This window comes from Microtus ochrogaster, chromosome 8 (assembly GCF_000317375.1).
Source record: "Microtus ochrogaster isolate Prairie Vole_2 chromosome 8, MicOch1.0, whole genome shotgun sequence".
In the NCBI taxonomy this organism is placed as follows: domain Eukaryota; kingdom Metazoa; phylum Chordata; class Mammalia; order Rodentia; family Cricetidae; genus Microtus; species Microtus ochrogaster.
Window position 1 is genome coordinate 58741121 of NC_022015.1, and position 25730 is coordinate 58766850.

The 25730-nt window shown below is 39.3% G+C and overlaps 2 protein-coding genes across 4 annotated transcripts in view; one reads left to right on the top strand and one right to left on the bottom strand.

The window, feature by feature from the left end:
• Positions 1–15381, top strand: part of Ric1 (RIC1 homolog, RAB6A GEF complex partner 1) — an 81056-nt gene extending 65675 nt beyond the window's left edge. For both annotated transcript variants that reach the window (XM_026781541.1, XM_013348070.2), the window contains 9 exons: positions 2915–3031; positions 3486–4214; positions 6373–6531; positions 6616–6752; positions 8255–8541; positions 9270–9461; positions 10839–11016; positions 11164–11352; positions 12538–15381. In XM_026781541.1, coding sequence (XP_026637342.1) covers positions 2915–3031; positions 3486–4214; positions 6373–6531; positions 6616–6752; positions 8255–8541; positions 9270–9461; positions 10839–11016; positions 11164–11352; positions 12538–12823 — 2274 coding nt within the window. In that variant the 3' untranslated portion in view covers positions 12824–15381. The remainder of the gene's footprint in view (positions 1–2914; positions 3032–3485; positions 4215–6372; positions 6532–6615; positions 6753–8254; positions 8542–9269; positions 9462–10838; positions 11017–11163; positions 11353–12537) is intronic.
• Positions 15382–16842: 1461 nt separating this feature from the next.
• The window catches only part of Ermp1 (endoplasmic reticulum metallopeptidase 1), a 33392-nt gene continuing 24504 nt past the window's right edge, over positions 16843–25730 (bottom strand). The window contains exons 12-15 of one of the 2 annotated variants that reach the window (XM_005352122.3): positions 24703–24905; positions 23824–23939; positions 19447–19610; positions 16843–19357 (exon numbers count right to left, since the gene is read on the bottom strand). In XM_005352122.3, coding sequence (XP_005352179.1) covers positions 19193–19357; positions 19447–19610; positions 23824–23939; positions 24703–24905 — 648 coding nt within the window. In that variant the 3' untranslated portion in view covers positions 16843–19192. Of the gene's footprint in view, positions 19361–19446; positions 19611–23823; positions 23940–24702; positions 24906–25730 lie in introns of both variants that reach the window. The other variant, XM_013348089.2, reaches the window with a different exon arrangement.

Below are 25730 nucleotides of genomic sequence, written 5' to 3' on the forward strand. Positions count from 1 at the left end.
AGAGAGAGAGAGAGAGAGAGAGAGAGAGAGAGAGAGAGAGAGAGAGAGAGAATATGAATGAATGAATACTGGGAGTGAATACCTTTTAATATCAGAATAGATAGCATAGTTTTTGCTTTAAAATATCTTAACAAATTTAGAAAGGAAAAGACTTTTTTTTTGTTTTTTTTTTTATCGTTTATTCAACTTTATTTTATGTGCATTGGTGTGAATGTGTCAGATTCCCCTGCAACTGGATCTTCACTCTCCTGAAGAGTTGTGAGCTGCCATGTGGGTGCTGGGAATTGAATCCGGGTCCTCTGGAAGAGCAGTCAGTGCTCTTAACCACTGAGCCATATCTCCAGCCCCAGGAAAAGACTTTGTATAAGCCAGATATAGTGGTGATCAAGTGTCATTAGTAAGGGGTACAACAATTTAAGAGGACTTCACAAAGAAATGTTTATCTTAGTAAAGAGCAAATTAAAAAGTTGAAATGTAATAAGAGTTAGCCTGAGGTCACAGCACAAAAACAAGTCTTCCTTTATTAATCCCCATCTTTAAAAACAAATGATGAGACTGATTAGTAGTCAGGTGCCTCTCAGGAGAGTGTAAGGTCCCCATTAAAACAACAAACTCCTGGCTGGAGAGATGGCTCAGCTAGGCACACAACCAAAAAACTCCATAGACTCCCATGCAGGATTGTCTGCTAGGAAGCTTCTAGGGCAAGAGGGTGTTTTGACCTTCCCACACTTAGAATTTTGAGCAGTTAGCTTGTGTTTTTCTGAGAACTCGTGAAGTTGCCTGTATTAATATAATCACTTGTAATAATGTCAATAAAAATATTAAAACTGTTTAGTAGTAATAGCCACTTTTTGAAGAAAAGACACATATATTCTTCTAAAGAAGTATGTAAAAGATAGTGGTGAAATCTACTATCTTAAAATCAAATGAGGAAGTACCAAGCAGTGGTGGCACAAGCCTTTAATCCCAGCACTTCGGAGGCAGAGACAGATGTATCTCTGAGTTCGAAAACAGCCTGGTCAGCCTGGTCTATGGAGTGAGTTTCAGGACAGGCTCCAAAGCTACAGAGAAACCCTGTCTTGGGGAGAAAAAAAAATGAGGAGCTAGATATATGGCTCAGTGGTAGAGCATTTACTTAGTGTGCACAAGGCCCGTTATGAAAATTAGTCATATTATAGTAAATTCTAGTAAGTCCTTTCAAGGTCTTCAGAAATGTTTGTGGAGCTTATCCACATGTGAATGTCCAGTCAACCACGGTGTCTTCATTTACGTGTGCATATTTGTTGTTCTTTTCCCTGTCGCTTAATTCTATTTATCTATTTTCTGAGGGTGTGGCTTTTATGGTTCCCAGAGCTTTTAAATTCTGTTTTCAGTCTCCTTCCTGCATGTTAATAGAAGAGTCTCATTTTTTATGATGGGCATCCAAGGTTTAACGTTGCCCCCTCCCCTTCTTGTACATTCTAGGCAAGTGTGGGGCTACATCTGCAGCTTGCCCGTTCATATACAACCATGAACTTTAAGTATTATAAAACTAGATTTACATAGTGCAACTGACTCTTTTCCTTTGAGTCCTAAATGGTCCTGACGAGCCAGCAGGGATCAGCATCTGAGACAGCGCACAGCAGCAGATTAGCCCTCTCTTCCCGGGTCCTCTTCAGCTTTCCAGCCTTAGTATCTTCAGCTCTGCTCAGCTGTCATACACTTTTCTATTTGGAAATCCTATGTTCTTTACAGCTTAGTGGGGGTGAGTGGGGGGAAAGAAATTCATTTGCCCTTCCCTGATTTTCCTCCTTGTCGATGTCCTCAACTTTCCAAAAGAGATTTATTATTTGTTATTATGTGTTTCATGTGTGTGTGTGCTTATGAGTGCAGGGGCTGGAGGAATCCAGAAGAGGGAACTGACTCCCCCGGAGCTGGACTTACAAGCCATTGAGAGCAGCCAGCGTGGTGCTGGGAATGGAACTCAGGTCCCCTGTAAGCAGGAAATATTCCTAGGCACTGGGGCTGTCACTCCAGCACCAACCTCAGTTTTTCCAATAACTCACTTAAATTTTGTGCCTTGAAGCCATCTTTGGTTCAGACATGCTTTTTCTATTTTTTTTTTCTTTCATACTTAAGTCAACAGTAAACTCTGATCACTATTTTAGGTAAAATAGTCTTCTCCTTTACAGGTAAAAATCCTTGATTTATCTGATAGTTGGTTTACAGCAGTGTTTCGCACTCTGCTGTGTCCTTGTCTAAGCAAGGTGGTGCAGTTTACAGTAATAACTGTAGGCTCTTTACTCTGGCATTTGACTGAACATTTTTTTATTTTTTTATGGCAATAAAAAATGGCAGACTAGTTCCTTATTCCTGAAGTCAGTATACCAATTCATCCTGACTAAACAGGATATTTTTTTAATGATACTTTCATTTGAGAGGCATGTGTGGTGGTTTATATTCTGCTGCCCTTTTGCTTGACTTTCCAAGTTTTCCTTGAAGATCTGTTGCCATTCAGCCAGGAGACCCTTCTCAGTTTTCCCAGTGGATCTGCCCTAGCTTCATATTCATTTATATTTAATGCTTAAGTTAGAATACCAGCCCTTTTCCTGTTATGTGTCTTCCTGACCTTCCAAGTCTCTCCATATCCTTTTAAACCTTCCCTAGTGATGCCAGCTAGATTACTGAAATAACCTCTAATTTTTTGTGAGATTCTGAAGTTCTCTTAGTTTTTCCAGAATAATTTAGTTCTGCACTCATTGGTCATTAGCCAGGAAATTTATATTCCTACAGAGTCTAGCAGAGTGGCTGTACAGAGTATAACCCCATTAACTGCTGTTTGCTTGTTTAACCTTTACATTTTACTAGGTGGCGAGGAAATGCCAAGAACATGTTTAAACATTAGTATTGATGAGTTTCTCTTTTGAAATTTCAGGCTCGTGATGCAGAGAGCATAATGCTGAACCTTGCAGGACAGCTCATCATGATGCAGAGGGATAGGTCAGGCCCTCAAATCCGGGAAAAGGACAGTAACCCTAACCAAAGGAAACTCGTGAGTAAAAGTGTGAGGCATTTCCAGCCCTGAGAAGTTAGGACTTAAGCTTTATGAGTAGAGGAGTGTAAGGGCAGAGCAGTGTGTTGTAATTAGAAACTAAGAAAATATGTAAAATGTAAAATTCATCTTAAAACTGCGCTAAGAAAAGAGATAAGTGAAGGGCAAGTCCTAAAATAAGAAAGTGTCTCACTTTCCAGAGGCCACTGCTTAGGTGCGTATTTGTAAATTTCATTAGAGATTGGTATTCAAAGGGTTTTGTTTTTAGAGTTCAATGCATATCCTTTGAAAGATTACTGCTGTTATTATCTATAATTGTAAATAAATGTCCCTACTTAAACAACAACAACAAAAAACTAATTCTTAAAGTCTACAAAGCTAGTACCTATGAACTTAGAACCTACAAGTTAAATAGGAAATCCAAACCCAGCAATTCTTGTGTCTCTTCCTTCAGCTGCCATTTTGTCCTCCGGTTGTACTAGCCCAGTCGGTGGAAAATGTCTGGACTACCTGTCGAGCAAATAAGCAAAAACGTCACCTTCTGGAGGCCCTCTGGCTGAGCTGCGGTGGTGCAGGGATGAAAGTTTGGCTCCCCCTTTTTCCAAGGGATCACCGCAAGCCCCACTCTTTCTTGTCCCAGCGGATCATGCTGCCTTTCCACATCAACATTTACCCCCTGGCCGTGCTGTTTGAAGACGCATTGGTGCTTGGTGCTGTCAATGACACTTTACTCTACGATTCTTTGTATACACGGAACAGCGCTAGGGAGCAGCTGGAGGTGCTCTTCCCTTTCTGTGTTGTGGAGAGAACCTCTCAGATCTACCTCCATCATATCCTCCGTCAGCTTCTGGTCAGGAACCTTGGAGAGCAAGCACTGCTCCTGGCTCAGTCCTGTGCTGCATTACCTTACTTCCCGCACGTGCTGGAGCTCATGCTCCATGAAGTGCTAGAAGAAGAAGCTACCTCACGGGAGCCCATTCCCGACCCCCTGCTTCCCACCGTGGCGAAGTTTATCACCGAGTTCCCCCTTTTCCTTCAGACAGTCGTGCACTGTGCCAGGAAGACTGAATATGCTCTGTGGAATTACCTTTTTGCAGCAGTTGGAAACCCCAAGGACTTATTTGAGGAATGTTTGATGGCGCAGGATTTGGATACAGCTGCTTCTTACCTTATTATCTTACAGGTAATAATTCTCCTTATAAAGGGAGAAGAAATAGTGATCTTAATTTTAGAGAGGAAGGCATGTCTTATGGTAGTGTTTATGAATTAATGGTCATATTTTCTCTACTGTGTATATATTTCATTTTGAAGAGCTGAAGCTTGCCAAATGACCACATTTCCTTATGTTATAAAAGTAGCATTACAAAAGTATTATAGCTATTTTTCCCTAAATAGGCCTAAAACATATTGATTTCAAAATATAATTTTAAATAAGACTAAAGTATAAAGGGGTGTGTGTATGTGCGTACACTTACACCCAGGTATATACGTGCCTTGGTGTGCATGTGAAAGTCAAAGGAATCTCTAATATTGACCCTTGCCTTCAGCCTTGTTTGAGACAGTGTGTTTCATCTTTTCATTACTACATAAGCCAGGAGAGCTGGGTTCTGTGCTTCTGCAGAGTCTCCTCTCTCCTGCCCCCATATATTTGTAGGGGCTCCATGAGACTACAGAGGTATGTACTGCTGTGTCGGGCTTTTTGGTTTTTTTTGTGTTGTTTTTAAAGATTTATTTATTTATTGTGTATACAGTATTCCTCCTACATTCATGCTTGCAGGCCAGAAGAGGGCACCAGATCTCATTACAGATGGTTGTAAACCACCATATATGGTTGCTGGGAATTGAACTCAGGACCTTTAGACAAGCAGGCAGTGCTTTTAACCACTGAGCCATCTCTCCAGCCCCTTTTTTGTTTTGTTTTGTTTTTTAACATGGATTCTGAATTCATGTTGTCAGGTTTGCATAGTAAGAAATTTACCCACTAAACTGTCTTCTCAGCTGAAATTTTCTTATATTTAATATATATGATGTGCACGTTCCATTAGAAATACTACTTTAATGTAAGAAACATTAACAGTAGGAAAAAATGGTACTTTGGACATTAGTGTATTCATTACCCACAGTAACTGATTTTTTTTCCTTACAATGTGAAATTGCTGGAAGGATTCTGAATAATTAACACAGCATCCAGTCTTACCCGGCCTGTGGACAGCTGAGAAGGCTCAGAATTGCCACACTGATAACCTTTGTAACACATTTTTCTCAAAGTAATGAGACCCCCAAAAGTGTTTTATTATATATTTGGTAAAAAGCCTAGAAACTTTGTTACTACTGTAAATCTGATGGATTTCAAAGGCTACATTAAAGTTCTTTCATTTGTACAGAAAGCTAACCATAAAGCCAGTTTGAATCTCAAACTGAAGCAAATTTCTTACCATATCATTGCTTCATGACAACTAACTGAAACCGGAGGAGATATTCAAGGAGAGGCTAGTGGCCCCAGCTTATTTGGCTAGTTAGTCATAATGGAAGAAAACAGTAGCATCATAAAGAAAGTCAGTGTAGCTGTGTTTTCCTTTTGCTGACCCTTGTTCTTCCCAGCCCTCCCACAGACTGCCTGGGTTGCTGGGAAAGAGGCCAGGCAGCTTTCAGTGAGCACAGGCAGGGTGCTAGGTTGTGCCGGAAGTGCTGGGAATGTTCAGTTTGTGGTAGTGCTGCCTGGTCCTGCTTGAGGCAAGCATGTTTGGTGACAAAACACTATAGGAGAAAGGCCAAGTGTTTTGGAGTCAGGCAATACTAGATTTATCTTGCTTTTCTATTGACCTTAAAAAATTTGGATAACTAGCCGGGCGATGGTGGCGCACGCCTTTAATCCCAGCACTTGTGAGGCAGAGGCAGGCGGATCTCTGTGAGTTCGAGACCAGCCTGGTCTACAGAGCTAGTGCCAGGACAGGCTCCAAAGCCACAGAGAAACCCTGTCTCGAAAAACCAAAAAAAAAAAAAAAAAAAAAAAAAAAAAAAAAAAGGATAACTTTATCTACTTACCCTGTAAAATGAGAATGATGTAACTTTTTACAAAGAGAAAGGCATGATGGGTGTGAGGTATGCATTGTTCCTCTAACATGTAACAGTGCAGTGAGTCCTAGTAGGAGCTATCCTGGCAGAGCCCCTGCTTCGCTTACCCCACTTGGTACTTTTAAATGCTCCTTTTAATCTTACAATTAAATTGCCTCCAGCCAGCTAATTCCTTGGGCTGAGGGAAGTGTCAAGAAAAGAACTGCTCTATCTTCCAAATTGTATCATATAAATCGATTGTTGTCTTCCTTGGTGGTGTTTTGTAGAACATGGAAGTCCCTGCAGTAAGCAGGCAGCATGCCACCCTTCTGTTCAACACAGCACTGGAGCAAGGCAAATGGGACTTGTGTCGACACATGATTCGATTTCTGAAAGCCATTGGTTCTGGAGAATCTGAGACACCTCCATCCACACCTACGGCTCAGGTTAGTTGTAGAATTGTACAGCTTCTCTAGGACATCCAACTACGTGGCATTTTTGGCTAAAACTACTGCCTGCTATAACTACAGGAGCCCAGTTCAAGTGGTGGATTTGAGTTCTTCAGGAATCGGAGCATCAGTTTATCCCAGTCAGCTGAAAATGTCCCTCCTGGTAAATTCAGCTTACAGAAAACACTAAGTATGCCATCTGGTCCTTCTGGGAAAAGGTAAAGGAATAAAGAGCAATTGCTGTTTCCAGAGCATCTGTCACATTGCATTTCAAGGCATTTGTATAATTAAGTCTTAAGAAAAAATTCAGTTGCAAATCTTTATTTGCAAAAGACTTAGAGACCACTTCTTTTTTTCTTTCTCTTTCCTGTTAAGTTCATTACTGTGCTCTTGTGCCATTGTATTAAGGTAGATCTAGATGTACTTGTTCTAAATGTAATTAACATAGATTATACTTCTAATGACAGAGAACCAGAACAAAACATTAGGTATTGGGAGAACTGAAGGCCTGGTGCCTTCTGAAAACTAAAGACTACATCTTTCAATTGCATGGAAAATGGTCTGAAAATGGTCTCTAGCGGTGTGGCTGTGGTCTGGGATTTCCTCTGGCTCGTGAAGTCCTTGCATTGCTTCTGTGTTCCTTGTTCTTGGCCCCTACGACTTTCCTTTCCTAGTTGTTTCTTTCATGTTATTTGTATTTTTATTGCAATTCTGGGCACATATTAAGAGTTTACATATTTGATGGTATTTTACTTTTTATTCTGTCACTAGTCTTTAAAACTTCTCCCCCAATACAAACATACTCCTCTCCATGGCTGTGCTTTACAGCATCAACAGTTGCCAGACACACATTCAACTTAAAAATTTGGGTTAATACCTTACCAAGAGTTCAAATGCCAGGCACTATTCTAGGCCTGTTTGCATGTTTAGGTCTTAATCCTTAAAACTAAGCAGGATTGTTACTCAATGTGCAGGTGAAAAAATAGAGGCTCAAAAAAAATAATTGATAATGTTTACACGACTAAAGGAAAGCCAAGTGAAAAGTAAACATGAGAAGTTCAGCTCCCAATGCCAGGCTCTTTACTCCTCCATGCCCTGCTTCTCACTTCCAGCCCACTACTCAGTTACCATAGCTATGAGAGATGAGAAACTATATCATTATTAACTTATAAGTTTTGTTTTCTTATCTATACAACTCAGAGAGGTTTTCTTCTATGTTTTCCCCTCTTTTTCATTAATATTTTTTAACAAGTGCAATATTTGTTTGCTCTTCTTCCCCCTCCAATTATACACCACCTCTTCCTGGTCTGGCTTTTGTTTGTCTCCTATTTATTCTTATTTCATATATTCAATTCCACAGATTGGTCTTAAGAAGTAACTTTGTGCCTGGCATGGTGGTGTACACCTTTAGTCCCAATACTTGGGAGGCAGAGACAGGATGATATCCATGAGTTCAAGGCTAGCCTGGTATAGTGAATTCTGAGACTATATAGAAAGAGCCTGACTCAAAATTAAAAACAAACAAAAAAGGTGACTCTGTGCCTTGTGTTTAACAGGTTGTGGTGGTATGATATAGGGAATCCCTGAAGCTTTTTCTTCCTGTTCAGTCACAATTAGATATTGAATCTCTTGCTTCCTTTTCAACTTTATCTAATGCTACGTGAAAGTGTGTGGAGTTCTTCAGTTAAGCTGTTCTTTAGCTTCCTTCTGTTTCTTCCAGATGGAGCAGAGACAGTGACTGTGCTGAGAACATGTATATTGACATGATGCTGTGGAGACATGCTCGGCGACTCTTAGAAGATGTGCGCTTAAAGGACCTCGGTTGCTTTGCAGCCCAGCTAGGCTTTGAGCTCATCAGTTGGCTTTGCAAAGAACGTACTCGAGCTGCCCGTGTAGACAACTTTGTAGTAGCATTGAAGAGACTTCACAAGGATTTCCTGTGGCCACTTCCCATTATCCCAGCCTCTTCTCTCAGTTCCCCTTTCAAAAATGGAAAGTGCCGAACAGGTAATGTGGACTGCTGACAGTGTTCAAAAGTTGTGTTTTATTTTAGATACTTAGACATGTTACCATTGGTAGACAGTCAAGGAACTCTTTTCATTCCAAATTTAAAAGCAAATAAAAGCCAATTTTTTTGTACATTAGCTGGAATATCCACCGTCTGGCCAAAGATATATATCAGGTAGAAACTATTATCTCTTAAGTCTTTTGGGCTTGAAGTTTAACTCAAATCTAACCATTACTAAACTATGAGTAGGTTGAGAATTGAATGTAGAAGTTCCTGTATTTACCTTACTGTAGTAAAGAATCTAGAATGAGTCAGTCATGACTCTCAAATAAGCTCAGCTATGATTACGTAACAGAGCACATCCCAGGTGATGATAAATTGTCTTTGACACGTGCCATTTTCTGAACTCGGAGAGGAAAATGTTTGAGTAAAAAAAAAAAGTTAATAAATTCAGGTATTTTTCCAATTATTTAAACAATACCCTTTTATCATGGTGTTTGGAAACTTTGGGTTATCTTAAGAAACAAAGCAAGTCACTTAGATCAAGACAGTAACTGGTCTAGGTACAATAAGAAACATACAGTGCCTCAGAGATAGTCTCTTCCATAATTTCACATCCCTAGTTTTGAATAAATGATATCATATATGACGGTGATTGGCTTTGAACTGCTCGTTTTGGCAATGACAATACACTTTTTTTTTTTTTGTTTCTGGACTTAACATACAGTGGGAGAGCAGCTGTTAAAGTCTCAGTCAGCCGACCCTTTCGTATCCCCTGAGATGGATGCTGGCATCTCTAACATTCAACGAAGTCAGAGCTGGCTCAGCAACATCGGCCCCACCCATCAAGACACAGACATAGCCTCATCCCCTGGACCACAAATGCAAGATGCTTTCCTGTCACCATTATCTAATAAAGGTATTTATCTAATAAAGGAACAAGCTGTAGCTCTTCTTGAGTTTTGTTTGGGAAAAGATCATGTGCCATAGCATTTCAAAGATACAGCATCATACTTCTGTCGGTGTCCCGAAGAACTAGCCATTAAACATCTGCCTGTATAGGTGGATGATGGCAAATTGACTTCAACAGTACTTTACCATATTTATCGTAGATATATGGGATATAGGGCGGCACTAAGTAAATCTTTGCAGTCAAGTTTTTTAATTTATATTTATTATGTATGTGTATCTGTCACATGTGTGGAAGAATACACATGTAGAAGTCAGGACAACTTTGTATAATTAGTTCTGTCCTTCCATCTTTTTGTGAGTTTCTGAGACCAAACTCTGGGTATCTGTCAGGTTAGTATCATCTGGTGGCAAGTGACTTTACTCTCTCTCTGAGCCATCTTGCTGACCCTTTGCTATTAATTTTGATAAGGAAATATTGTCTTTGGTTCCAGGTAATAAAGTATCATCGTCATATAAGGAATTTTCCATTAAAAATGTACTTCCCATCACTAGTTTTTATTTCATTAATAACCTTTATGAAAAAATCTTTTTCATTTTTTTATAATTTTCATTTTACCTCTTGGCTTTCAAAGTCTGAAATATTATGTGAACATTTTATAAAAATATTAAACATTATACCAATTTCTGCTATACAGTAATGGTTAAATACAAGCAGAAGAGATTTTGAAACAATTTGTGTTGATATGGGGTTATAAAATATAAAAGCTTCAGTAGCATTTGGGTTTATTTTTCTTTCTTTTGTAGAGGAGGGGATAGCCAATAGTTGGCATCTAATTGGGCCCTCCTGAATGCTAAGCAAGCATGCATCACTGAACTACACCTCAAGCCTGCCCATGTTTTTTTTTTATTATTATTATTATATTTTTAAACTTGAGACAGGGTCTCACTAAGTTTTCCTGCTTCCCTTTCACTTAAGATCCTCCTGTCTCAGTCACCCGAGTAGTTGAAACTACACATCTACTCTCCAAGCCCAGATCAATTTTTTTCCTGATTTCTTCATGGCAGGTATTTACCTAGTATTGGCTACCATTTTGTCATCACTATTAGTGAAGCCTATGTCTTCTAACCGCTATTACTTTTAATTATAAAATTAGAATGTTTTCCCATTTTAAGGCATATAATTTTTTTATTGCCCTGCTAGTTCTTAAAATATATATGTTGTTATGTTGTTCATATAATGGCTGTTTTAGTAATAGATTGAACATTTTCAATTTGATATCTTGAGGAGAGATCAGTATTTTTGGAAATAACTAATATAATGAAAGGAAAATACTCATTTATGAAATGAAAAGCTCATTTATAACTTCTGAAATTTCCTCATCAGGTGATGAATGCAGCATTGGTTCAGCCACAGACTTGACTGAAAGCAGCTCCATGGTGGATGGAGACTGGACAGTAGTGGATGAAAACTTTTCCACACTCAGTTTGACTCAGTCCGAGTTGGAACACATCTCCATGGAGTTGGCAAGTAAAGGCCCTCATAAATCTCAAGTTCAGCTTCGGTGAGTTTCTCAGATTGTTGGAAACACAAAAAGCCTAGCCAGGTTTCTGTGTGCAGTAGACACTGGAGCTACTTTCTAAGTACTTACCGCCCTTTGTGTGTCAGCAGGCCTCTCATACAAATCACTCTGTTGTTCTTTTATATATAGTTATTTGCTCCACATTTTCATGGAGGCAGGATGTCTGGATTGGTGTGTTGTCATCGGCCTGATTCTCAGAGAATCCTCAGTCGTCAATCAGATTCTGAGTATTGCCCAGTCTTCAGAGATAGATGGAGAGATGCTACAGAACATAAAAACAGGGCTGCATGCTGTGGAGCGATGGGCCGCTACTGACTGGTAAGTGCTGGCTTCCATACACTTGGTAATGCTTGATGAATAGGGACTTCACACTACGATTGTTACAGTGGTAAGGTGTTGGTAGCACATGCTGTAAATCCCAGCACTTGGGAGGCAGAGGCAGGCAGATCTGAGTTTGAGGTAAACCTGGTCTAAATAACTACTTTCAGGTACATGATACCCTATCCCCCCTCCCCCAAATAAACTTATAACTCATTCATTTTGGAGGTTTTCATTTTTATATTTTAAAGTAATTTTCTCTAACCATTGTGTACTCAGCCACTCAAATTTGTACTGTTTACTGAATAGTTTATAGTTTTGGTTAGTTATAATGTGGAAGCATATGCTGACTTAAGATTGATGTCTTACAAGTGATCTAAGAATGAGACAAACTTAGATTGGTAGTTCTGTGGTTAGAATAGCATAATATATAGACAGACAGGTTATGTAGTCTATATAAATTTCACCACTTCATGGTAGCTACTAACATTTCCAAATCAGAAGTAGTGGATGGTAATTGAGAGGACTGTCCTTGTCAGTAGTCATGTATAGATTTGAAGCTGTTACTTCCCTTACTTACTTTTTCCCTACTTACCAAATGTATTTAAGTTAGATACTTTCCAGATGATCCCTTTGAATCCAGATGATCCCTTTGAATCCAGATGATCCCTTTGAATCTAAAATCTATTATTCCTTGTTTCTTATTGCAATACTATTTTGAAATAAATTTCTTAGCAGTGAGGGCAAGGACTGTTAAGACTCACCTTGAGCCAGGTACCTCTGTTCTGAGAAGGATGCTCAAGAGTCTTATCTCCATCACCTGTTTTACTATGCTAATGTCTACTAGGAGTTTATCTAAACATTTGTGTATGCCATTGTACTTGTGTACACAGTCAGCTGCAGGTGCCATTCACAGGAGCTATTCACCTTGTTTTTTGAGGTAGGGTCTCTTCACTGGGATCTGGGGCTCACTGATTTGGCTAGGCTGGCTGTCCAGCACGCCTCCAGAAACCCTCTCTGTGCCTTCATAGCACCAGCACACCAGCTTTTATGTGGGTCCCTAGGGATTGAACTCAAGACCTCACACCTGCACAAGCACTTTAGTGACTGAGCTATCTCCCCAGCCCCTCTAGCAAGTCTTGTGAATTACAGCAGATGACAACTAATTCTCCCCCCTTTACTCAGCCCTGGATATAAGCCATTTTTAAACATCATTAAGCCACAACTGCAGAAGCTCAGTGAAATGAAAGAGCAAGTCCAGCCCGACACCTTCCAGCCAGTAACAATGGGTAAGACTCCTGAACAGACCAGCCCCAGAGCAGAGGAGAGCAGGGGCTCTTCCAGCCGTGCAAGCATCTCTCAGAGTGAGACGGGGAGTAACAGTGTGGTTAGCCGGAAAGAAGAGGACACAACACAAGCAGATGAGGAGGAGCCATTTCAGGACGGAGCTTATGACTGTTCTGTGTCCTGACAACAGCAAGTAACATCACAAGAGGCAGTATTAATCAAGCAGCGTGCAATGAGCACAGAGTGACCTGGCTGAATGATTTCACAGGTAAAAGAACAAGGGTCAAAAACTCTTTCATAAAGTATTATTATATCTTAATGAACTCTTCCTCTCAATCTCTTGGACTCAATAAAATATGTGCTATCAAAGCATCTTTCATAAGAAAAATGTAGTCTGTACTAGAAAGTATTGAGCATAATATAGATGTACATGTAGAATATTTTGGTTTTATTCACAACAGATTGGTAGTTGTTAATGAATAGGGATTATTTTGCCCCAGGTGAGCTTTTCACTACTTATAGCTTATATATTTTCTGGTTCAGTGTATGTCTAGGCTGGTTTTTTTTTTTTTTTTTTTTTTTTTGTGGGGTGGGTTGTTTTTAACTTTCTTTTAAATAAATGCTAAGGTGCTTGCTGTAGCTCATCAGGTACCTGAGCTACTTGTTTGCTTCCTTGAATAGCGTCATGGACTCCAGCTGGTCCTCTGAGGAGACGCGACCCTTGCACAGTATGATTCAGTGGACAGGGATCCTTTGGATTTAGTACTCTGTTCTGTAGCAGTCCCAAACTGACGGAAGCTATACCTGTGAGTTAATGTGCCTGGTTGAGCAAGCTTAATTCCTACTAGATCAATGTGGACAGAGGGTGAGGGTTTCTTGTCAATTATGCTGACACCACTAAATTTTTGTATTAAAGAACTATATCTTTTTGTGAATATTCTTATGTAAATAGATGCAAAGGCATTGTCCATATTTTTAAGGCATGTATTATAATCTGTAAGGTTTTATGCTGGATTCTGCATAACTATTCTCACTCTTGGAATAAAGACAAGATTTGTTCTTCTTTCCAAAATGAGAGGTCTTCATAGAGACAGGATTCTTGGCTCAGCTGTAAAGTAGCGGTAATCCCACTGATCATGAAGTGGAAGAGGTTTTGTGCAAATTAATGTAGTTTCTTATTTATTGCTTTTGTAAACTGAATAAAAATGGGCTTTTATGTAAATAGACTGTGGGGATCCTATATTATCAGCTACTAAAAATTGGTTTGTAAATTCTTCATTGTAAAAGTTGAAAAATATTTTATGTATTTCTAGACATGACTTAAATTTTAGTTTTCATACATTATGGAAGCAGAACTACATATTCAGTTGCTTCAAACTAAATACATACCTACCATATGTAATTCTAATTATTAATAACAGTATTAATTTAGATAGCTTATTTGTACTGTGCAATTTGAACATGGAATGCCACGTTATTTTTTATGAAATATTGTTTATTTTTATAACACAATGTATTTGATGTGGACCAAATTCATACCACTATGTAAAACAGCCTCTTATAGTGCAGATATAGCTTAGGAATAAAGTTCAGCCCTCTGTTCTACTTTTTAAAGAGATATATTTAGTCCTCTTAGGCAACATTCTTTAGAGGGAATCTCAAAATTATTTTGAAATTACTTTGAATTTCACCAACTATTTAAAATTATTGGATTTGGTAATTTACTGTTATTTCCTTTCTACATTAGAAGTGCAATAATTTCACATAATAAAACTCCTGAATGGGTGAAATATGTGACTCTTGTTACCTGGTCCTTCTGGTGCTACTTTATTTAAATCATCTCAAACCACCACCTTGTTCTGAATTTTAAAATACAGAATAAAGTTTCCTATGTAAGTACATGCAGCGCAGCAAAAATAAATAAGTAAATAAATAATAAAATTTAAAAAAAAAACCAACCCTCAGCTGAAATGTCTTCTGTCCCACTCCACAGGGAGAAGAGCTAGCATTTCTTTTGTATTTCTAGTGTGACCAGAAATTTTATTTAGTTAATAAAAACAATTTACTGTCATAAGTATCCGTGGTCTCTTCAGATGTCTTAAATGGCTGCTGCTGAGTTAAACTCACCTTTTCTGGTGGTGGTGGTGGTGGAGCAGTGTTAAAGATGAGCCTAGGCCCCTAACCCAATGCTCCAGTAGTAAGTCACATCCCAACCCCCCTACCTTTTGAGGCAGAGCCCTGCCCAAGCTGCACACCAGTTTGAAACCTCTCGGCTGCTCCAGCTCTAGGATTTTAGAGTTGCGTGCTGTGTGCCCACTCGTCTCACCACCTCACAGTCTGAAAGGCAGGGTCTGGGTTAGTTACTAGTCCTCCTGTGGCCCAGACCAGGGGTGACTCTACAAGAAAATAGTCTTAACTCGTACAACTAGGAAACACCGAGGCAAGAAATTTGGCAAGCTTGAGAAAATTATTCTTTGGTTATATACATTAAAAATATTAAAAAATTTTTGTTTTTCTGTATTGTTTGGGTCAAGATATATCAACTGTATAAGCCATATATTTAATGAACTTAAATATTCAGCATAAATATTTGAAAGTTAATATATATGGTTAAATTTCTTGCTGACACCAAAACAAATCATTTGGGGATAAAAACAACCTTTGCTTGTAATTAAAGTTGCTGCTGCTTCTGTAATGTGTATTCCCCCACTCCCTGTGGTAAAGGGTAATAAAACTATTATACGAGCTTTTTTTACTTATCTCAGGTTAACAGCAAAAAGGGTATTAAATGCCACAAAAAAATAAATTTTACTTTACAGTGTCACCACTTATCTCTCCTGAATGAAATACAGACAAATGTATTTAAAATATTTATATGTAGATACACAGTGGGAATACCCAAATGACTGATGATAGAATATTGAACTATTCATAACATTGGTGTACAAGTTCAAATATAGTGAACACCTTGTGATCACCAAACCAACAGAAGTGTACAGGAAACTAGGTATCATCTCTGATAGGTAAATTGAAAATGATATCATGGTTTCCCATGTCCCTTAAATATGCTTTGTGAATTTCCTTATTTCAGACATTTCATAAACAGAATTATTTAGTATGTGGGTATTTATCACCTTGGCGTTATGTTTTCAAAATTCTTTGTATCTGTTTACTTTTTTTAAAGCTGAATAAAGCTGTTGTGTGGATATGTTTACTATCCATTTAAAGGTTACAGTTTGGGTTTTCAACTTTAGATTGTAACACTATAAACATTCATAGTAATTCTCCCTTACCCTGCTTTGCCTTCAACTGAGGTCCAAAAAGAACAAAACCTAAAATACAGACCTAAACAGTTTCTAACATCACACTGTTATACCTATTTCTTATTGTACTGAACTCATAACTTTTATCATGTGTAGCTGGGGCTTAACATCTTCCTCAGGGGGGTGGGGTTAGAAAGGGCAACATCACAGGGAGTCTGGTCAAAGGGATACAGCAGGCTTGTTTATTTAGCAATGGAGAAAACCTTGTACACCAAGTACCCAGACCTTCTGACCTGTTGACACTGTATGGTTGCCCTTCATTGGCTAGGCACGATCAGGACCTCTGAAAGTCCCAAGCAGACTCCAGGTTGGCCCTCTTGGCCTGTAGGCCTTAACTTCCTACAATCATGGATGTGTATATAGGGGAAAAGAACGATGTCTCATGTGTCTATGGTTTCAGGAACCCTCTAAGGTTCTTGGACCATATCCCCATAGATAGGGAAGAGGATTGGGGGAACCAGGCTCTTCTGTATGGATGTGTTTTCAGTTCTCTGTAGAAGTGAAATTTCTGGATAATGTAGTCACTATGTCCTTGAGCAAATAAAGGCTCCAGCTTCTGTTAACTAAATTTATCATCTTAGTCAAAAGTTTTTCAAGATCTGCGTGAAAATGGTTATGTGTATGGTTATTAGATATTTGGCTACCTTTGAAACCAAATGGAAAGGTCATTTTTTTTTTTTGTTGTTGTTGTTGTTTTTCGAGACAGGGTTTCTCTGTGGTTTTGGAGCCTGTCCTGGAACTAGCTCTTGTAGATCAGGCTGGTCTCGAACTCACAGAGATCCGCCTGCCTCTGCCTCCCGAGTGCTGGGATTAAAGGCGTGCACCACCACCACCCGGCTTTACCTAAAAGCAGTTTTAAAGGATCCATTTTTTCCAACCAGTATGTTAAAAAGTTTATTTCAGTAACATTGTAAGGCAACAATTAACCCTCAACAATTCAGCAAAGAAGTAAAAAGAGATGGACCAGACACATTCTTCCAGTAGCTTCCTGAGTTCCATCGACTCTTGTGGTCCAACCTTCTTCATGGTAAAACCTTGGGGGAATCCTAGACATTTAATGCAGCTGCTAAACTGGAAACACTTCTTAGAACAGTCATTCTTAAATACTGAGAACTGTGAAGTCACAATTCTTTATATTCCTCCCTCTGTGCTGCTTATATTTACACTCATTAGGAAAATGCATTACTTAGACTTTAAAAAATATCTTTTTAGAAGTGAATTACTCAAATGATCAGATAATCTTTAAAAGGGGGAGTTACTGATAACTACAGAGTGTGCTTATTAAAAGCCATGGATACTGTATGTAAATACTTGACCATCTCTGGCCTTTAAGCATGCCCTGAAACTGAGCATCTTGTTACTGGGTATAATACCAAGTTTCATAATGTTAAAGAAAATCAAAACTGTTTGCATAGAGATATAACCCAAAGGCAAAAGGAAAACCATGATTATGCCAAAAAGGACAATGGCACCCTGCCAACAGGAAAGAAATACAAGAACACCTTGTTTTTATATGCTTCCTCGGCGTGTCTTCCGCCCCTCCCTGTAATTTCTAGTAATCAGTTTCAGTTAAACCAGGAACAGAACAGAAGCCTGTATTTTGAAATCCATTAAGCTATTAGTACTATTACTTATTTCAATCAGCTGTGGTTCTACAAATCTTAAGTACTACCTGACAGATAATACATCCATAGCAGGAGCAAGACACTTGAAGCAGCACTGATATGATTTCTGTAAGTTCAGCAAAAACAGTGGCTCCCACAGTCCAGTGTGAATACATGTGACAGTCAACACATTACCATTCAGCTCTAGCTGCAGCCCTCATATCTGCATGGGCCTAGATAGTTTTTAAGGACTTAGAGATTAAGCAGGCATACAAGGAACATGATTAGAAACTGACATATCACACAAGCAACTGTAAGAAAGTTTTCTCCTGCAGTGCACACTTAACTGTTCTTGCTGGAATTCAGATGGTTCTGAGGGACACCCTTCTGTTCCTAAACAAGTACATTATGTTTTGTTTTTGCTTTACTATAGCTTTTCTTTCAATTATATTTTGGGCCATGTTTGTTGACTAACTCAAATTTGTCTTATTACACTTGTTAATGTAAAAAAGAAACTAGCAAATTGTAGTGTTCATCTCATCAACTCTGTCACTGCTGAAACCTAGAGAAGCCACAAGAGGCACTGCTATGACATACCTTACAAGCTACATCCTTGTCTTCAAAATAAAAAGTACCTTTAAACCTTACTGCCTCTTTTCTGCAGGATCTCAACACCAACAGATACAGGTATAGTAGTCTCATTCCTGTGTAAACCACAACCTCAGTGTCAGACAGCCAGTCTCACTAACAACAAGTTATAAAAACTTAGTCACTTGCTAGAAAACAGAAAACCCAATGTAGCAATAAAATTATGTTCTAAAAGATTAACCTTGTATAACAGGATGCCTATAAAACAAAGAGAATAAATATTACATAGAATACCCCACCCTCTTCCTCTTTGACCTCAGAATAGCCATGATGGCAACTCAGTGCTCTGGGGAAGAAGTTTGGGTCTTATCTGCAAGTGTAACAACCCGGGAGCTGTGAGAAGGAAATGTAGCTGAGATGTTCTCTTCCTCAATGAAAGGAGTGTGTCTGAGAAGAAAGTAGACAATGAATGCTACCTCAGGAAAATGATCCACAAGGTGGCTTCCAGGGATCAAACTTCAGACACTAAATCACCCTAATGGCTGCCTGAAGAAATGGGGCTTGTGGGGCTTCCTTCTTCATGACAGTCAATTTCCTGTGGCCTGCAGTTTAGGCAAGGAGAGCCACTATCCCAGTGAGTGGTAGTTTCCCCACCATCCGGCTGATAACAATGGACTTACCTACCTCAACAGTAGTCTATATATCTACTATATAACAAGAAAGGTGTATATCTTTCTTGTTCCTCAGAGGAAAGCTACTCAGGTGGTATGTTGTGAGTCCTTACAGTCATAGAAATGACATGTATGAATGGCAGTATCCACGTGTGCTTAAGTGCCAGAAAACTGGAATTTCAAGTGACAAAAGGCCAGGCATCACTATCCCAAAGTTTAACCCATATGGTACATGGCCAGGAAGAGTGTTAACCCAAAAGCTCTTTGAACATACACTCATTAAAATTCATTGACAAACATCCGTGTAACATGGGAGAGTGTCCCATGCAATATCCAAAGGGACACGTATTCAAAGTCCATCGCACGATTAGAACACGAAAAGACTGTAGGTACAAACCCACGCAGAGGGAAACACCCAATCGGGGAATTTCTCCTTCAGAGCATCGAGCTGAGAAGATCTCTTGTCTTCCCCTGATAGATAGTGGGCTGCAATGGCCACCGTGACCATTCCTTCAGGCTGTTCTTCTGACGCCTGCTGGAGAAAACCAGTTAGTTCACTAAAGCCAACACACTGAACTCCAAGGTGGCTGACTGCTATATGGCAGCCTGGGAAATTCTCACCTGTACTTCTATCCAGAACTGCCAGGCAGAGGCCTGGAGTCCATGGGAGTAAAACACAAAGTAGTCCCCTCCTCTGCCTGTGACTGGAGTGCCATTGCCAAGAGACCACTGAGAGAGTGTTGATCCTTTGTGGGTTCGAACATAGAAAGACATATGGCTTGGTCCTGTAAGAGAAACATTCCCATCAGTCAGCAGTGACAAGCAATATAGTTAACACCCAAACCATACTGTCATGGTTACTCTGTGCTGTGACTTTAGGTGGATTCTCCACAAGGCAGGAGGTTTACCAGCTTGGACGCCGGTATCTAGCAACAAGGTTAAGTAGTGAGAAAACAGAAAAGACAGAATCTAAATGAGAAAAATAACTGCTGAGGAAATTTACCTAATTCCCAGTCCACTCCCAAGAAAAGTCTGTAGTTGAAGAAGACCTGAAAGCTAATTGGCCTATGGCTAGTTCCTTAAGGCTCTCAGTGTTTAGATTGTGGTAACTAATCAACCTGACTCAAATCCACTACTTACATGTTATCAGAAAAGTCTAGGATAATTTGGCCAAATATCAAGGAACTATTTAGTATTGCCAGATTGACACAAAGTTAGTCATTGCATTTCCACAAAGGACAATTCATCAGAAAGGGAAATAATCCCGATTTGCTTATTGAAGAATAGCTTGAGATGCCTATGAGGCTTCCAAAGACCCAAAATGCTCTGCCAACAAGTCTGAAGTCATTCTGCAAGCAGCAGAACTTCATAATTTTTCTGCAGGTAGAACTGACAATCAAATGTCATAGTCAGCTGACATCACTGGGAGGGAAATCCTGGAAGACTGAACATGGGGAAGGGAAAAGTCAAGTCTTCGGGTCAATGGGTATCTGACAATGAACTGTATCTAATACAAATCAGTAAGGCTTCTTAAAAGTCATAACCAGGGTGGGCAGTGGTGGCACACACTTTTAGTCTGGTACTCAGGAGGCAGAGACAGGCAGACCTCTTTGTGTTTGGGGCCAGCCTGGTCTACAGAGTGAGCGCAGAACAGCCAAGACTACACACAGAAACTCTGTCTCAGAACAGGGGAGCAAATAAAAAGTCACAACCGCCAAGTGGCACACTCCAGTAATCCCTCAGGAGGCTGAGGCAGGAAGACCATGAGCTAGCTTGTCCAAAAAGTAAATAAAGGCAAAAAAAAAAAAAAAAAAAAAAAAAAAAAAAAAAAAAAAAAAAAACTAAAGGAAATAAGCTCTAATCATCTTAAGCAAAGAAATGTTACAGGACTTGCCTGTTGCTTTTGAGACCAACTTCATGTGCTTCCAAGGGGTTAAACACAGATTTATTGCAAGTTCACAGCAACCATTAAGATAAGTTTAATTTGGGGTTAGAGAAAATGTTCAGCCATTGAGAGCATGTGCTGCTCACTATTTTACCCAGCTAGCCTAAAGTTCCATATATAGAACAGGGTGGCCTTGAACCACTGGAATTAAGTGTGCACAACCATGCCCAGCCTGTTTTTAATTAGCCTTTGTATCTGACTAAACTGCTTATACCCGGAATAATGACAATGGGAAAGAAAGGGTTATAACATTTTATAAATAGTTGACCGAGTATGGTGGCACACCTGTAATCAGAGGCAGGAGACTCCTAAGCTGAGGCAAGACAGAGCTACAGATAGACCCTGTCTCAGACAAACTAAAGGCACACCCAGCAAGCAGTACAGTGCTGTTGAAACTGAATTAGTTGTAGATACACATTTCAAACTCTAGGGCAATTACTAAAAATGACAGCAGGGCTAAGAGAGATGTCTTAACAGTTAACACTTGCTGCCCGTTTCTGAGGAACAGATGTTAGTTCACAACAGCCTTTAACGCCGATTCCTGAGGATCCAACACTCTCCTTCGGGCCTCTTCGAATGCCTGCAAACGTATGGCATACATTGACACACACACATGCAAATACAAAATTTGTTTGGTTTTTGAAAACAGGGTTTCTCTGTGTAACTCTGGCTGTCCTGGAACTCACTATGTAGACCAGGCTGGCCTTGAATTCACATCACAGAGATCTGCCTGCTACCCGTGTGCTGGGATTAAAGGTGGGAAACACCACTGCCCAGAACAAATTTTTTTTTTTTTAAAGGAACCTATAAAATGGAGTAGTTAATAGCTCAGTGAAAACTACACTAAGACAAAGTGGAAGACAAAATGAACAAAGACAAAAATATCAATCCATTTAAACTGGGTCATAAAACCCAACCAAGTACTACCTGTAAGAAATCCTCTTTAAATATGAAAACACATAGATTAAAAGTAAATGGAAGGTGCTGGAGATGTAACTCGGTGATAGAGCATTTACCTAATATGTAGACAGCATAAAAAATATATGTTGATAGAAAAATACACAACTTTTAATTCACATTAATCAAAAGAAAGCTTTAGAGACCTACTGTTGACTCGAGCAAGGAAGTTTTTCACTGCACTGGTAAAAAGGCAATTGTGTAAGATCAAAAAATAGTTGATAAGGAGATACAGAAATACTTAAAAGTATATGCGCTTAACAGCAAAGCCTGAACATGGGCATGTGCATCCAACAGGAGCAGCTCACAGGGAGCATGACCCAAGCACCGCATCTTCAGCATCAGCAGACCTTAGCATGCTCAGAATAGAATCCATGCAAACAACGATTTCTTGGCTCAAAATGAGATTAAACAAGAAACTGATGTCATAAAAGAAGCTGGAAAATCCTGAATTATTTGGAATTAAAGAACACACTTCTGTTAACAAATGGGTCAATACAGAAGTCTCAAGGGCTGGGATATAGTTCAGTAGTAGAACACTTGCCTTGCAGGGTGAAGTTCTGGTACCAAGTGTCAAAAGAAAGGGTTTTGATTTAATATTTTGAACTATACACTAAAACACAACTTAAAATCTGTGGGCTCTAGCACCAGCTTCATAAACTATGGTCCACAACACCTTACAGGTTGTATGACTCAATGTATGTGTGTGTGTGTGAGGGGGGAAATCAAGGGAAAATTAGTAACAGTAAAAGGTTTCTGAATATGCAACAATCAGAAAAAAATCAAACATTATGATAGTCTGAATGAGAATGGCCCCCATAGGCTTGCATAGTTGAATGCTTGGTCCCCGGGTGGTAGAATTATTTGGCAAGGGCTAGGAAGTGTGTCACTGGGGGCAGGCTCTGAGGTCTCAAAAGCCCACCATTCCTACTTACGAACATCTCTGCTTTATTCTCGTAGACCAAAGAATAAGCTCTCAGCTACTGCTCCAGCACCATGCCTGTCTTGTTTTACTTCCTAACGGTCATGGACTCTGACCCTCTGAAACTGTGAGCCCCAAACTAAATGCTTTATTTTACAGGTTGTCCTGGTCATAGTGTCTTAGCACAGCAACAGAAAATTAATTAGACAAACACGTAATGAATCCAAGGTATTTATAGAAGCCTTTACCTATGAGGCACTCCATGACTTAAACACAGCCTTGGATCTGAACACACAGTTGAAGACTTTGTGCTGTGTATGCAGTGCCACCAAATGCTGGCTGAAACACATTGGTTCAGATTTGATATTCATTAGGTTGTGAATTAGTATTTCTATTGTTTGTACAAAATATTCTTTTGCAGAAGCATTAATAGTCATATAGTCATACACATATTTTTACCTTCATTTATCAGCATATAACTATCAAACCTGACTGTCTTTAGACTGGAATTTGTTAAGACTTTTAATTTTTAAACTTGCTATTTGAGTTCCTGACAAGTTTCATAAAGACTTGTTAAATGAATTTTGTCTTGGCATTAGGACAAAATATTACAATTTCTGCAATGGCCCTAACCAGACTTCTGCCATTTGTACTACATATTTATTTGGAGTGGCACTCCTAGCACTGATGACTATAAAGTCAACTTTTGGAATTACAGAAGATGCTCTAAGTTCTACAACATCAAGTACTCAAGATGTAATTCTTCATGTAAAAAATAAATGAGGACATCCATCTCCCCAGTGTGCGAACTTGCTTTTGTTATTAGTAACTGGTAAAATTATATGCACAGCAAAGAACTTTTAAAATAAATTTCTCTGATTTATTATCAGTATATTGCTAATTTGTATACTTATGTTATAGCCCCAGAGCCAAATAAAAATTTCTCAGGTGTAAAAAGTTACAGGTATAAAAATTTTAAGAAACCTTAACCAAGAGCATAAATAGTATTCAAAAGGAAATTTATAGCACTGAATGTATATATTAGGAATAACAATTTAAAGGAGGTAAGCTTCCACTTTACGAGAGAAGAAAAAGAATAGTAAATAAAAGCCAAGCAGGACAAAAGAAGTAACTGAAAAGCTCAGGAAGTGAGGTGAGAAGAAAATTGGCTCACCTGTTGCTTCAAAAGTCAACTTTATAGAATCCCATGGTGTCTTCTCTTTGGATACAAGTCTGAAATGAGCAGGATTTCTTGGAGAAATTTCTGGAGCCGGAAGATACCAATTTTTCCTAATGGAAAGGTAGCATTAATATTTAAGAGGCCTTTATTACTGACAGGAGTTCAGAATGAATACACAAAGGGGCATGGAAAACACCTAATGAATGTGTAAATAAGGCCAGCTCCTGATGCCTGTGCTGTGTAATCAACCCTTCTGAACTTAACACTAAGGAAGTTAAGGGATGGAGAGATGGCTAAACAATTCAAAAGCTCAGGCTGCTCTTGCAGAGGACCCAGGTTCAGTTCCCAGCACCAACATGGCACCTTACAGCCACCTGCAACTCCAGAACCAGAGATTCAGTGCTCTCTTCCGGCCTCCAAAGGCACACGGCATACACACTGTGCATAAATGCAGGGGAAGCATACGTAAAGCGCATCTTTTTAAAAGGACAGAAATTACCTGTGCAATTCTACTTCCCGTCCTGTTTCCTCTGATGCAATCTTGAGAGGCCAACTCTAAGAGCATCTCAAGCTAGGATGAAACTGTAACTGTTGTTTGTATCATATTGGGAAGGTCACTCTTTCTAACTACTCAGGTTTCTTGAAGAAAGACTTCTTAAAACTATTCTGCTGAGTCCATTATCTGACTAAAGAAATGAAAATTTTGTAGTCTTATTACAAACAAGCATTTTTTTGTAAATGTATTTTTTGGTTCTTTGTAAAGCATTACAAACACTTGGCTGAGTTAAAGATAAGGTTCAATTAATAAGGGCCCTGAGACATTGATCGAATTTGGGAACTAATACCCAACTTAAGCAAAAAGTAATGACCAACCTGACCAGAAAGTGCACTGGAAGATACCAAGGGAAGCCACAAAGTGGGGCATCCTCCTCACAGTGAGCTCGGATTGTATCATTGATCTCAGGGATGTGAGGTGTTATGTGAGACATTCCAGTATAGTCAAACCCATTGATCCATATTCCAGAGTCTCTTTTTACTACGTTTCCTTCCAAGTTATGGAAAGTTCTACTCATGTGCTGAAAAGAACAAGACTAGTAAGGAAACTGTTTTAGCTATTTCCACCCACATTCCTACCCCAGTTCAGAACTGATTAGAACGGGAAACAAAAGGGAAACTCATAATTACTAAGTCACTCTTCGCTTTTTTCTTTTAAAGTAGATGACACATATGTAAATGAATGTTTTATTGTAAATCACAAATATAGTTGAATGTATATTTAAGTTATATATAAAACTTGGCTGGGCGCAGACCAGGTAGATCTCTGAGTTCAAGGCCAGCCTGGCCTATAGATCAAGTTCCAGGAAAACCAGAGGTGTTACACAGAGAAACCCTGGTTTTGGGAGTGGTGGAGGGATGACATATAAACTGATAAGGGACAGTGTGTGTGTTTGCGGTCTCATTTAATCAGAAGGCTGAAGTGGAGGATCATTTGAGCCTAGGAGTTGAAGGAAGTCTAGGCTTCTGCAAGAGTCTGTCTCAAAAGACAAACCAGTCTGGTGAGATGGCTTAGTAGTGGTTAGAGCATACACTGTTCTTCCAGAGGACCCTGGTTCAATTCCAAGAAGCCAGCCACATCAGGTGACTCAAAACAACCTCCAACTCCAGCTCCTTCATTCAGGTACACATACCCACACAGACACGTGTACATCTTAATTACAAATAAAATCTCAAAAACCCAGATGACAAAAAAATTGAAATTCTATTCAAATTTAAGTTAGAATTCCTTTCAGAAAAAGACTGAAAACAAATCACGGGAAGCACAGTCTATACCCCACATTTCCTCCTCGGACACGGGAAGCACAGTCTATACCCACATTTCCTCCTCGGACACGGGAAGCACA